The sequence below is a fragment of the Balaenoptera ricei genome, chromosome 3 (assembly GCF_028023285.1).
Source record: "Balaenoptera ricei isolate mBalRic1 chromosome 3, mBalRic1.hap2, whole genome shotgun sequence".
Classification (NCBI taxonomy): Eukaryota; Metazoa; Chordata; class Mammalia; order Artiodactyla; family Balaenopteridae; genus Balaenoptera; species Balaenoptera ricei.
The window spans coordinates 157,643,081-157,657,560 of NC_082641.1; the positions used below are offsets into that span (position 1 = coordinate 157,643,081).

The window sequence follows — 14,480 nt, forward strand, 5'->3', positions numbered from 1 at the left end:
ATTTCAAATATCTCATAATGATTTCTAAAAAGAAACGTCACTGTCCTTGTAAATCAGCATCACCACGAATATCACCTCCTAGTACAACATCCGTCTATACTCATTTTCTTGGTTTTGTCTGTCACAGTATCCAGTTTATCCCCAGATTACTTTAGATGTCATCAATTACAGAAAAACTCCTACAAAGAATAGATACTTTTACATCTATAGTTGCATATGCTTATTCACCTAAGAAGTAAAGACCTTAAAGAGCATAAATTCAGTATAGCTTTATTTTATTTGGAAGTTTAGAGAAACCATTCCTTTAGGAAGAAATTTTGAGACTGACTTCCTTTTTTCACATTACCTCAAGCCCGTCTTGACTGACCTTCCTTGTTATCTGAGAGTATGCCGATAAGAGTTAAAGGATTTATCATGAGACACTTACAGCTAGCTATTTTTAGGTTCGGGGGAGAGGCAAGGGCTGTACTCCTCTGACTTGCATTGCATTACCTTTAAAAATAACACAACGAAAATTTTCTTTTACAAATCTATTCAAATGAAACTTACATTTGGTTCAAAATTAAACATATTAAATTAACACAATCAGAGACACTCTAAACCTAAACCAGAATTTTGATTTACTCGTTTAAAGCTATCCCGGCCCATGAAGAATAAACAAATAAACGGCTTCAAATGCACTATCTGAAAATCCCAACACAGACAGAGAGGCAGCTCTTGACCAAATCAGACACTCACTAGCAAATCATGCACCATAAAATCTGCACCTAAAAAGGGACCATAACTGCAGCTCTGAAAGCCATGAGGCAGAAAAAGAACCTGCCAGGCTACTTTCTGGGATGAGGCCAGAAAATTAACGCCAGATATGTTGGACTAGTTGTAGCACCGACCAGTACTCAGGCTGGGTTTATTTGAGGACAGCCCCTTCCAAGGAGGTTTCTTACTCCTAGAATGTATAATAACTAAATAAATAAATTCTTTATCATCTTACTACTCTATACTTCCCCAGCCCTGGGTCTCCCATCATTAATCAACCAACCCCACTGAGTCCACTGAAATCCTCTTTTCCTTGTTAAATTTCCCAAATGCTCAACTTTTTTTCAAAAGTTGTCTCCCTGCTCTAAGTAAACCCAGGCTTTCCCGAAGGATATAATTTCCCCCAACGCTCTCCACTGAAGTTCACTAATCCACCAGCATCACAGAGTGGCAGGGAGAAGTGTGGGCATCCTCCAGGTTCCTCCATGCTGCTCCCATTTAAAGCTCACACTCCTCTTCACTCTCCCTCCGCACGGCTGCCATCTAGGGGCTTCCCCGTCACTCCCGCCCGCTGAAGAAGTCTTCAGCACCCGGCTGACAATAGATCTCTCCTTCAAATGCCACTCTTGCCATAATCCTAGGATTTCAATGTCCGAATTCCTTGACATCCGTAATGCCAACGCCCTCATCCTTCGGTCCATTTTAGCTATCCAGTTTACAAGACCACATCACCCAGGCCTCTCCTCCCAGGCCTGACACACCGTCACTCACATTAACTGCTGCTCTTGTACCTCACAGAGTCCTCCACCTCCCTAACTTCTACATTTTCTCCCAACCTGTCCATCCATTCTGAATTCTCTTCCCTCCTATCCAGGCTACATTCCTGGACTCATCATCCCAACTACTCCTTCACCTCCACCCTCAATTCACTTGCATCCCAGTAATTCTGCCATATCTACCCAGCAAAACTCTAACCCTACAGCAGTCCAGTAATTCCTCCCTGCTCCTCCACTGCTAAAGGGAAAAGAAGAAGTTAGAGAAGGGAGAAGGAAGCAGAGGGAAGAAAGTGGGAGAAAGGAGGAGGGAGAGGAGGAGGAGAGAGAAAAGAATATTACGTCACCTTGAAGACAGCTGGGCTCTTTTATTGTCCACCATCACCTCCTTTCCCATTTCCCCCAAAGACCAGTCTAGGTCTTCATGATCCTCTCAAGCTCATGCCACACTCTCAGCATCTCAGCTATTGCATCTGCAATTTCAACATAACATCCACCTGACCCCACTCGGCCACCAGAATCTCAGTCTCTTGCTTCTTAGCAGAATGGCTGGAGGCTAACACAACTTAAAATAGATCTATTGCCAGTTAAAACCAGTACACTTCCCTGTGCCATCAAAAGGCAAGCAAAATAATTCTGTGAACACAGGTACACTCGTGTGTTTTTAGGTTCCAACAGGGATCAGGAAATAACATGTACCAATAAACTTGTGGGAAATGTGAATATGTAATTACACCTTTCTAGAGGCTGTTTACAAGATTATGTTCAAGACTATGAATTGTCTAACTATAAAGAACCCAGAATCCACTAATTTGGTATTTGTTTGGTAAACCCTTTCCCCAGTGAGAATAAAGATGTATACAACAATAAAAACAAAGTTTTAAGAGGAAATCTTCTAAATTAAGAGAACCATTCTGATAACTGTACTTGAGAAGCATCTATTTACATAAAACTATTTATATACCAAAAACTAAAGACTCTTGCCACATCAACAAATATTAAATGAAGGCACATGATGCAAAACACCGTGTCAAATTTTTTAGGGGATACAAAGAAGTTAAAAAAAGAGACAGAGAGGGCAGGAGGGGGAGAGGGAGGGGTCCCTATCTGTAAGAGTCTTCTAGCTCTTGCAAGAAGGAATATGTTGTTAATAAAAATAATAATAGCATAGCAGCTAACACTGACTGAATGTTTACTATGTGCCAGGTCCTGTTTAAAGTGTTTTACTTGTTTTAACTAATTTAAACCACAAAAGAACCCATGGGATAGGTACTATTGTTATCACCATTTATCAATAAAGAAATTAAGGTATGGAGAGGTTAGGTTACTTGTTCTATGTCATACAACTGGTTAAATAAAGCCAGGTTTTGAATCCAGGCAATTTAACACAGAAGGCAAGCGCTTAGTCACCAATCACCATAACGTTCAGCCTAAAGATTTCTAACTACTCAGTAACTTAAAGCAGAAGTTTTCAAAGTATAGTCCGTGAAAGCCTGGGGGTGCCTCCTAGCCCTTTTGAGAAGTCAAAACTATTTTCATAATAATACTATGACTTTATGTGCCTTTTCCACTGTGTTAACACGTGCACTAAAGGTATAAAGGACAGGCAAAAGCGCTCGTGCCTCTGGACAACAGCGCCAAACCGTGCTAGCCGTCAGTGTATTCTTCAGTGCCAGCACTCTCAAGACAAAAAAGAAAAATAAGAAAGAACATTTTTAAAACACTGGCTCACTTAGGAATGTCCCTGGTGACTTTTCATATGCTCAGCCCTTGAGTATGTATCTCTGTACCATGCTGTGTGACGACACAGGAAGGGGCCAGGCCCGGCTGCTGCACCTGGGTGTGACGTTGCTCCCAGGACAGCACTGGGTGCTCTGTGAGCTGCAAGCCCAATCAGGTACTTTTTTCACGGAACCCTATTCTTAACTCGAGAGAAGAACTGACACACAAACTTGGTATTTGGCGGACATTTTCTTAAAAAATGAAATGAGTCATTTTAAGAGAATAAGGGGCCCTGATATCAAAAGGTTTGAGAACAGCTGACTCCAAGAAATGCTGGACAAGAGGAAACGAAACTGAAGTTCTTTTAATGTGTCATTTTCATTAAGTCTTACTATTCTCAGTCTACAAAATGAGCGAACTATTATTACATACCACTTTCTTAAACTCACACATTAAAGTGTGAAATGACACATAAGATTCCTTAGGAAGTTCTCACCTTCATTTCGATAACAGTTTGCAGAGCTTTAGTTTTGGCAGAATCTGGGGCATTCTCAAATCTCCGATGCATCTCCTATACAAGAGAAGCAGAAAAGAGAGTACGTGTCCTCCTTTTCACTCTCATTTTTTCAACAGGGGAGTGGAGAGGCAAGGGAGTAGTAGTTACATGCAAAGATGACTACCCCGGCCTTGTAAGACACTCTGATCCACTTTCTGTCTTCCTGACCTTTCCCTGTGGACCAGGGAGCACACAGACTGCATTCAGGCTAAGGGGTACAGGAGGGTCCCCGTCTCTGCACACCTGGTTATACACGGTAAGTCACACAGACCCCAGCCACCACAAGAGGTGAAGCTCCGGCACATCCCCAGGTTGTGTGTCACTCTTCCACAGGACTCCAAGACATATTATCAGAACTCCAAACAATCCAAAAAGGGGGTTAGAAATAGTCCCTTTTTAAAAGGAGAAATCAGGACTTCCCTGGTGGCGCAGTGGTTAGGAATCCGCCTGCCGATGCAGGGGACATGGGTTCGAGCCCTGGTCCGGGAAGATCCCACATGCCGCAGAGCAACTAAGCCCGTGCGCCACAACTAGTGAGCCTGCGCTCTAGAGCCCATGAGCCACAACTACTGAAGCCCGCGCGCCTAGAGCCCGTGCTCCGCAACAAGAAAGGCCACCGCGATGAGAAGCCCGCGCACTGCAACGAAGACCCAACACAGCCAAAAAGAAATAAATTTATTTTAAAAAAAAGAAAAAGGAGGAATCAAAGTAGCCACAGTCCGCACTGCACAAAACAACTGAAAGCATTTGTGTGGACAACCTCCTTTGCACAGCATCCTCCCCCAGAGCAACAACCACCGGGCTACCTACGATGGAAATCTCTCTCCAGAGGGGCTACAATCAGATAAAAAAAGAAGGTAAGACTGCTGAACAAGTTTCCTAAACAGTCTACAGGTAGCAAATGGCAGAAAAACATAGCTATTTTTTTCAATCCAAATGTCAGTGCGTTCAGGATCAGAAAGGAAGGAAGGAGATGGCAGAATATCACAGTTAGGGTCTTCAAGGATCACCCTGAAGTTACCAGACCTCCTCAGGCTATTTTCTTGTCAGATTCTGAGAATGTCTCTGAGTCAGCCAGTACTTCCAGAGTACCCTGGTACAGCCCCTAGCGATGGCAGAGAATACAGATGGATATTTTCCATCTGAACAGTGCTGGTGAAATTCTAGCCCTGCCCTCTGCTCTGCCCATTTGACATGTATATAGATGTTTCCTAGGTCACTCAAACTTATTTCATCCAAAACAAAACTCGTCATTTTCTCCTCTTTAACCTAGCCCCTCCTCTGAAGACTGATGAGTCTTGCCCATCTCCTTAAATGGCATTTCCCTCCCGGTGGTTCAAGCCAAACAGCACAGTGTCTCCTTTCATTCCTCCCACATCTTCACTTCCTACCACCTTCTAGAGCAGGTCCTAATTGTTCCAGCTTCAAAAGATTTCTTGAATTTATCATTTCACTCCAGTTCCAGTCTAGTTTCAGCCTAGATTACTACAACAGCCTCGAGTTAAGTTTCCTTTCATTTCCTCTGTCCATTTTAAAGAAAGCAATGGTGTACTCTAGATAAAGCATCAACAAATCACGGCAATAGTCTGTTTTCAATCCTTCAACGAGTTTCCTATTTACTTCTCACCCTCTACAAGGTCAACACAATCTGATCATAACAGACAGAAGACTAGCCCTCCTGTCATAAACTATGTTAAAGTTAGACAAAAATGCATAAAGCAACTGTTTTCAGACGCTGGAAAACAAGCAGCACAGGAGTATGATCCTTGAGAGAAGAGAAACTAACAAGGTTATGGTCCGGACTTGCTATCCAATACGTGATGCAGGGAGAGGAAGACCAAACAGAAAACAGCAGTCCCGCAGAGCTCAGAAGACAGATCAGTGGGTAAGAGTCCCAAAGACAGGAGAAATGTGTAGAGCAGAATGACACAGAGGAAGAAGCTAGCCAGAAAAGCAGCAGTGTCTGATCTGACAGGGGTCCCCTGGAGTCTTTGACCAAATACTAAGCCTGCATGTACAGGGAAAGACTCCACAGTGTCAAAGAACAACTACCAGAGAGCTATGAGTTGAGCAACTACCTGAACGCACATGGGGCTGGGAAGAATTCAAGCTCCAAAGAGCCAGAGTGGAGAGAACATCAGAGGCACTGAGCAGAGACACCAGAAAGGCCACGTCTTAGGAGTAGAGACAGTCTAGCCCTGGAGGGAAGGCTACCTAGACTAGAACCAACAGAGTGTAAAAGCAAGTCTCGTTAAGGATCGAGTTAATCCACAATTAACCCCTGAAAGATAAAACACTTCATTAAGACAGTAAAATGCAGAACACATTAATCCAGGACAAAATCTGAACACATTAGTTCAGGCCATAATCACCTCTCACCTGCATTAAAACAACAAACTCATCAGTTACCCCCCAGCCTCCAGTCTGTCCACACTGAATCTACTCCCTACACTGTAAACAGGTGATAAATTGGGCACACAGATATTAGGGAAATTTCCAAATGCTTTACAGTGAAACTATTACAATTTCATTTTAAACTCTAGCAAGCATATCACCGATATATAAGGAAAGAAATCCATTTGAATAAAAAAAAAATCCTCTTCTGCTAAGGAACTAGGGTGCACTTTAAACCATTCGCAGGCATAAAGCTTTCCTGTTAAGAGCTTGTAAAACCTATCAGTCCTAACAGATCTCCATTCAAAGGCCTGCGCATTAAAGCTCATTATGAACACCTCCTGCAGTCAGTGGGCTGACCAACTCCCCTTTCCCAGAGAGCACATCGAGCCTCTGACTCCTGCACCGTTAATAAAGGGAGAGGACTCTGGGAATAAAAAAGAATGTACCATTCAGACAAATGTAAGAAGTCGAATGTGCTAGTGCTTGCTTTATTTCGCTCTTTTTAGCCTGAAAATTTTCACTCTACACAAATTAAAGAAAGCCCAGAGATTCATACAGGTAGAATTATCTGGATCTTGTTATACTGTCAACTGTGGTACACGGTAGAAAACGTGTTCAGTTCCTCTCACTGATTTAATAAAGAATAATGACTAGAGAAAGAAAACAAACAAGTTAGGAACAAAATTTCTCCGTTGTTAGTAGTTTCTTTCTTTTTAAAAGTAAGTCAACATTTACTTACACAACTGAGAGAAAGGAGCATTTGTGACTGAAAAGTAGTACTTATGTCTGAAATTTCTTTCTTTCAAGTTTCAGGTTTTAGCCTCCAGCACCCTTGGTTCAAGGGTAGACGTCCCTTCAGCAGATTTCAATCCTCCACACAAGTTCTGGGCTTACTGTACTCCACACAGAGAAATGAAGAAGAAACCCTCACTACTCCTCCTGTACCTCAACTCTGCCATTGTCAGACAGCACTGCACTTTGACCCTTTACCATCTCAAGTAACAGCATGCTTCTGAGAAAACATATCTTCCTGTCAAAATGGAAATGAGGTACAAATGACACAACAACAAAAAAAAGATGAGGAAGGATAACCTGAATCAGTAAGTTATGCGATGCAACTGTTCACACTTGCCAAAATCACTAGGAAAGGGAAAACTAACTAGGGACCCTTTTTCTTTTTTAATTCTTCCTACTCTTTGTCCAAAGTTTCTGTTTTTTCTATATATGTTTATTTCTCTTTTTTTCCCTCTAACCTCCTCTGCTTTTACCTGACAACTGCCAAAGATACAGATGGGCATTCCTCAGACATGTTAGAGCCAAAATTCCTAGCCTAGAACCTAGTTAAAGAATAGGGCTTTTTTTTTTTTTAAACATCTTTATTGGAGTATAATTGCTTTACAATGGTGTGTTAGTTTCTGCTTTATAACAAAGTGAATCAGCTATACATATACATATATCCCCATATCTGACACTTTTTTTTTTAACAACTTTATTGGAGTATAATTGCTTTATAATGGTGTGTTAGTTTCTGCTTTATAACAAAGTGAATCAGTTATACATATACATATGTTCCCATATCTCTTCCCTCTTGTGTCTCCCTCCCTCCCACCCTCCCTATCCCACTTCTCTAGGTGGTCACAAAGCACCGAGATCATCTCCCTGTGCTATGCGGCTGCTTCCCACTAGCTATCTATTTTACGTTTGGTAGTGTATATATGTCCATGCCACTCTCTCACTTTGTCACAGCTTACCCTTCCCCCTCCCCATATCCTCAAGTCCATTCTCTAGTAGGTCTGTGTCTTTATTCACGTCTTGCCCCTAGGTTCTTCATGACCTTTTTTTTTTTTCCCTTAGATTCCATATATATGTTAGCATACGGTATTTGTTTTTCTCTTTCTGACTTACTTCACTCTGTATGACAGACTCTAGGTCCATCCACCTCACTACAAATAACTCAATTTCATTTCTTTTTATGGCTGAGTAATATTCCACTGTATATATGTGCCACATCTTCTTTAGCCATTCATCTGTTGATGGACACTTAGGTTGCTTCCATGTCCTGGCTATTGTAAATAGAGCTGCAATGAACATTTTGGTACATGACTCTTTCTGAATTATGGTTTCCTCAGGGTATATGCCCAGTAGTGGGATTGCTGGGTTGTATGGTAGTTCTATTTTTAGTTTTTTAAGGAACCTCCATACTGTGCTCCATAGTGGCTGTATCAATTTACATTCCCACCAACAGTGCAAGAGGGTTCCCTTTTCTCCACACCCTCTCCAGCATTCATCGTTTGTAGATTTTTTGATGATGGCCATTCTGACTGGTGTGAGATGATATCTCATTGTAGTTTTGATTTGCATTTCTCTAATGATTAATGATGTTGAGCATTCTTTCATGTGTTTGCTGGCAATCTGTATATCTTCTTTGGAGAAATGTCTACTTAGGTCTTCTGCCCATTTTTGGATTGGGTTGTTTGTTTTTTTGATATTGAGCTGCATGAGCTGCTTGTAAATTTTGGAGTTTAATCCTTTGTCAGTTGCTTCATTTGCAAATATTTTCTCCCATTCTGAGGGTTGTCGTCTCATCTTGTTTATGGTTTCCTTTGCTGTGCAAAAGCTTTTAAGTTTCATTAGGTCCCATTTGTTTATTTTTCTTTTTATTTCCATTTCTCTAGGAGCTGGGTCAAAAAGGATCTTGCTGTGATTTATGTTACAGAGTGTTCTGCCTATGTTTTCCTCTAAGAGTTTGATAGTGTCTGGCCTTATATTTAGGTCTTTAATCCATTTTGAGTTTATTTTTGTGTATGGTGTTAGGCAGTGTTCTAATTTCATTCTTTTACATGTACCTGTCCAGTTTTCCCAGCACCACTTATTGAAGAGTCTGTCTTTTCTCTATTGTATATGCTTGCCTCCTTTATCAAAGATAAGGTGACCATATGTGCGTGGGTTTATCTCTGGGCTTTCTATCCTGTTCCATTGATCTATATCTCTGTTTCTGTGCCAGTACCATACTGTCTTGATTACTGTAGCTTTGTAGTATTGTCTGAAGTCAGGGAGCCTGATTCCTCCAGCTCCATTTTTCGTTCTCAAGATTGCTTTGGCTATTCGGGGTCTTTTGTGTTTCCATACAAATTGTGAAATTTTTTGTTCTAGTTCTGTGAAAAATGCCAGTGGTAGTTTGACAGGGATGGCATTGAATCCGTAGATTAAGAGTAGGGCTTTTAAACCTCAAACACTGCTGCAAATCTTAACATGAGAGCAGTTGCACTAAACAAGGTTTGTTGACTAAAATATTATAGAGACCAAAATTAACATACGTGTAAATGTTTTAAAACAAATTAGTATTTTAATTTCTGTTTTTTTGGGTTTTTTTGGCCATGTCGTGCATCATGCGGATCTTAGTTCCCCGACCAGGAATCGAACCCGTGGCCCCTGCAGTGGAAGCATGGAATCCTAACGACTGGACCGCCAGGGAATTCCCAACAAATTATTTTATTCATCACAATAGGATCTACATTTCAAAAAAACAGGAGCACGTATAGAACTGAAATATTTATTCAGCCTATAGACAATGCTTGGTATGCATATGGATAGCCGATCCAAAAATTCCATAGCCAATTCAGGTATGTTCTGCCAACAGACTGAGAACCAAACTTTGGTGTATCACGGAATCACCTGTAAAGCCTGTTAAAACTCCATATGCCTGGCCCCAGGCACTAACCACGTCTTGACTCTAGTTCAGTATGTGTCCAATAGATGTCTTCACGCTTCTATCCATCAAAGGAAAGGCACTCCAGTAAACAATACAAAATCTAACAATAAGTCACGTAACAATGTAATTTCAGTACAAACAGAAAATACAATGCTTAATTTAATTTTTGTTTTTCTTCTTTGGCTTTTATTTGGGGGAATTATTTACCTGCTATCTCCAGAATCATGTTCATAAACAAAATGGAAAACTAATCACAAATGTTCCTGGATATGAATGCCATTTTAATGTTACTGTATTTCATCAAATCTAAGATGCCACTGATTGTAAGGTAAACCACTGTTTAATGTGCTGGAAAGAAAAGAAGGAAATGCCTCCAAATAAACCATGACCCAAGCTTCTATCATTCAGAATTTTTATTTTATACTGATTGCAAGACCCTTTTTTACTTATTTAACCATAAAGTTTAATCATATATCATTTTGAACTGTTTTATAACTTTCTCCATACCAATAACTGTTTCAATGCTGGTTCACAGCATAATATTACTGAAGACATACTGAACAACAGCTAAAGTTAACATGAGAAATAGCAACAATACTCACAACATTGACTAAAATGAGCAGCTGTTAACTGTTTGTGAGTACACAGGCAAACAAATCAAGCAGGACTGTGGCCTTGCTGACAGAGATTTTAAGATGCCATCAAGGATAAGACTTATTAACTCAATTTCATACTGTTGAGATGGGGAAAACTATGAGTCTTGGAACTGATGAAAACCCGCTTTTTAAAAAGATGGACAATAATCCAATAATAAGAAAACCTATGGATATCCCAGTGTTGCCAGCTCTCAATTCTTTCTGCCTTTCTTGACACACTAGTGATATAATGCCCAATAGCCATTTCAAGTCACCACTCACCCAACCTAGAGTTGTTAAGTTCTTTATTAGACTTCCTTGTTCACTCATAATTCTCCCTCCCCCATTTATTCTCAACACAGCCAGAGTAGATTTTAAAAGCTAAACTAGGTCACTCCCTTGATTAAACATTGGTGCAGTTTTCTCTTGCACTTTGAATAAAATTGTTGCATTACCTGCAGGGATCCTGAAGGCAAGTGCTTTGTCTCCTAGAGGGCATGGATTTTTGTTTTGTTCACTGCTACTATATTTCCTTGTGCTCTGCACATGGGTTAGTGTCCAATAAATATCTGATGAATGCAATGAATGACTCTGGCCCTGGCTACCTCTTCAACCTCTCATCTCATGCCTGTTTTCCCCTTAGACAATATGCTTTTGTCCTCTAGTCTCCTTGCTGTCTCCTGAAAACTTTTCATCCGGCCTTTGAAACTGTTAACCTTCTTCATGAAATGATTTTACCCAAATGCTCAGCAAGACTCTTTCAACTTTCTTCAGATCTCCCTTAAAGGGCACCTCCTCAAAGATGCTTACTTACCCTGTTTATCCCCTCTCCCAACATAATTAGACTCAACTAATTTATTTCCTCTCATAATTATGTTTATTGTCTCTCACCAGATTTTTAAGTTCTAGGAGGGCACAGACCATGTGTTCTGACATGAAAAATGTATACCCAGCGTGTATCCCAGGGTCACATACATTCTAGAAGCTCAATGGATGTTTGTTGAGTAATGAGCAAAGAAAGGCTGTGCCGAGTGCCTCTAGCACCTTGTCACTCTGGAAACAAAACAGTCAAGCCACATGTTACAAAGCTTTACTCCAAATTACCATTTTAGCTTCTGTTACCTGTATTTTCTAACATACACAAATTTAATGGTTTAAGCCTCTTGCTATGGCAATAAAAGATTCTTTCCTGTCTCAAGATTGTATTAAAACCTTTCTCTTACATTCTCTTCTAGTGTTGTTATTTTTTAACAAGTAGCTCTTTATTTCATCTAGAACTTAATTTGATGTAACTATGTACTGTTTTCCAAATAGATGGCGATTATTCCCAAACATGTATCATATGCTTAAAACTATATTATTTCTGGGTTCTATTCTGTCTCATCAATCTAGCTATCTATTACTGTGCCAGTACCACAGATTTTAATATCACTGGGTTTGAAACACATATATCATGAGCTGCTTAAACAAGTGTTCCCGCACTGTTCTTCTTGCAAAGAAACTGCAACATCATTTGGGCACGTGTCAAGAATATTCCTATTGGGATTACACTAAATTCACAGAGTTGGGGGAAAGCAGCATCTTTATATTAATGTTCCCATCTACATTGTAATGAAAATTTAGCCCTATCCTTTCCATTACCGTTACTGATATTATTTATTCCATTTTCCTTATCTAACAGCACTGCCTAACACTTCCAGAATAATGTAAATACTGATGAACAGTATCTTTGCCTCTCCCTAACTTTAATGGATGCGTCTTAGTATACGTCAGAGTAAGCGCAATTCTGGCTACTAGTTTAAAATATGTTTATAATACACATTTACTGAATTGTTTTATTTAAATCATGCTATAAAGGTATCATTCCATTCTTATTTTTAGTTCATTTGGTTTAGTTTTCAAAGTGTCTAACATTTTATCTAATGTCTTTGAGATAGCTATCAAACACTACGAGGTTATCTTTTCCTTTCCCCCACTACAAATTATAACTGTGAATGACATATTGAGCCATTCTGGATTCCTAGAAGAAACTCCTTTTGGTCAGAATATTATCCTTTTATCATAATGCTGATTTTATCTGCCAATATCTTATTTATAACTTCTATACCTAAACTCATAAGCAAAACTGGTTTGGGGTTTTAGTTTGTTTTCTAACCTTCGTTAGGTTTTAGTATCCACTGGTCACACTGGAGAAAAAAGAATTGGAAAAGCTATCCTTCTTTCTGTAAGCTCCAGGCTTAAACTTCTTTCCCTACATTTCAACTTATTCAACCAACATTTCTTGAGTACCCACTGTGCATTTGTTAAGACACTGACAAGATAAAATTTCATATATATATCTATATATATCTATATCTATATATATATATCTACATCCTTGGTACAAAAAATTAAGTGAACAATGAAGAAACACACATGGAAGTATACTATAATATTACTGGCTCATCTACATATATGTATAGAGCTGCACAAGGAAGACTTCACAGAAGAACTGAAATTTGAGCTAAGTCTTGAAGGCAAGTAGGAGAAAAAGAAAGGAGAACCAGCATTCTAAACATGTGTTCCTGAAGCAATCACTTCTACTTGCTCTTAAATAATCTTAATCCATAGGACTGTGTTTCCTGTAAGATGATGCTACATTACTAATGGCAACTGGAACTGTGTATTGATACAACTAACAAGGCCTATATTTCTTTCCACAATATGTTCAGAAGTGGGACTTAATATTTGTAGAGCTTGTTACTTCAAAATTAGTCTTAAATTCATGTTTTTTCCTACTACTTGTTCAAATTCACCATATTGCTGGTTGTTCTCTGCCAGAATAACACTGTGGCTTTTCATATCCTTAACTATTCACTATTTATTAACTCCAAAACTCAAAAATAAATGGGCACAGGTTGAAATATTCAGAACAGAAGGAGTAAAAACGTAACATTCAAAGTTCATCACGATGCTGGTAGGGTTTTCATGCTGCATGCTATTTGAGATGATTACACCTTCTCTTACAATATTCTATGGCCAGGCTCCAGGTTACCTCATTAAAATATAAACTCTTTAAGTAAACTGAAAGAAACTCAGGATGGTGCCTACAACACAGCAGTTGATAGAAAATTTTCTAAAACAATACAGTCCAGTAATTTGAAGATTGTAACGTACATAGCTGCAGATTAACCGTAAAAATACAGTATATGCTTCTGGGAGGATAAACTGGTCCAATCACTCTGGGAGACAAGACTGATATTCAGAGTTTTGAAAACATACACACCCTGAGCAAATTCATTTCTGGAAATTTATGCTAAAGAAAAAAATTAATGTACAGGGATATATGGTTAGGGATATTCTGTGCAGCACAGTTTTATAATAATGAAAAATTAACAGTAGTCTAAATTTTCAACAGTAAGAAGTATAAATAAATGCAACAGAACATTATAAATTCAACTGAAATTACAAAACTCTACATGTACTGACAAAGAAAGATGTTCAAGACAAATTATTAAGAAAAGCGGGTAACATTACCCGCATCATGCATTATGCATCGCTGCACTACCTAATACAGTAGCCACTACCTACACAGAGATACTTAAATTTAAATTTGATTAATTGAATTTAATTTTAAATTAGTTATATTTAAATGAAATTTAAATTTCAGTTCCTCAGTCACACTAACCACATTTCAACTGCTCAACAGTCACATGCAGCCAGTGGCTACCATATTGCAGAGAGCAGATACAGACCGTCGCCATCATCAGGGGAAGTCGCTGTTTTGCTGCTTTTAACCGCCTTTCTCACCCTTCATTTAAAAAGGGATTATTCAGACTGGCACTAAAATAGTTCTGAGATTTTTTTTCCCCCTATCCAAATGTGAAAATTATCTGAGGACTCTGACCTCATATAGAGAAGTAGAGCTGTCATTTTTTTTTAATTCAATG

General features: G+C 39.3%; 1 protein-coding gene across 1 annotated transcript in view; it reads right to left on the minus strand.

The window, feature by feature from the left end:
• Positions 1–14,480, minus strand: part of LOC132362761 (ELKS/Rab6-interacting/CAST family member 1-like) — a 130,702-nt gene that overhangs the window by 86,819 nt on the left and 29,403 nt on the right. Inside the window, 1 exon segment of the mRNA XM_059917736.1 lies at positions 3,748–3,822. Within this exon segment, the coding sequence (XP_059773719.1) occupies positions 3,748–3,822 (75 nt within the window).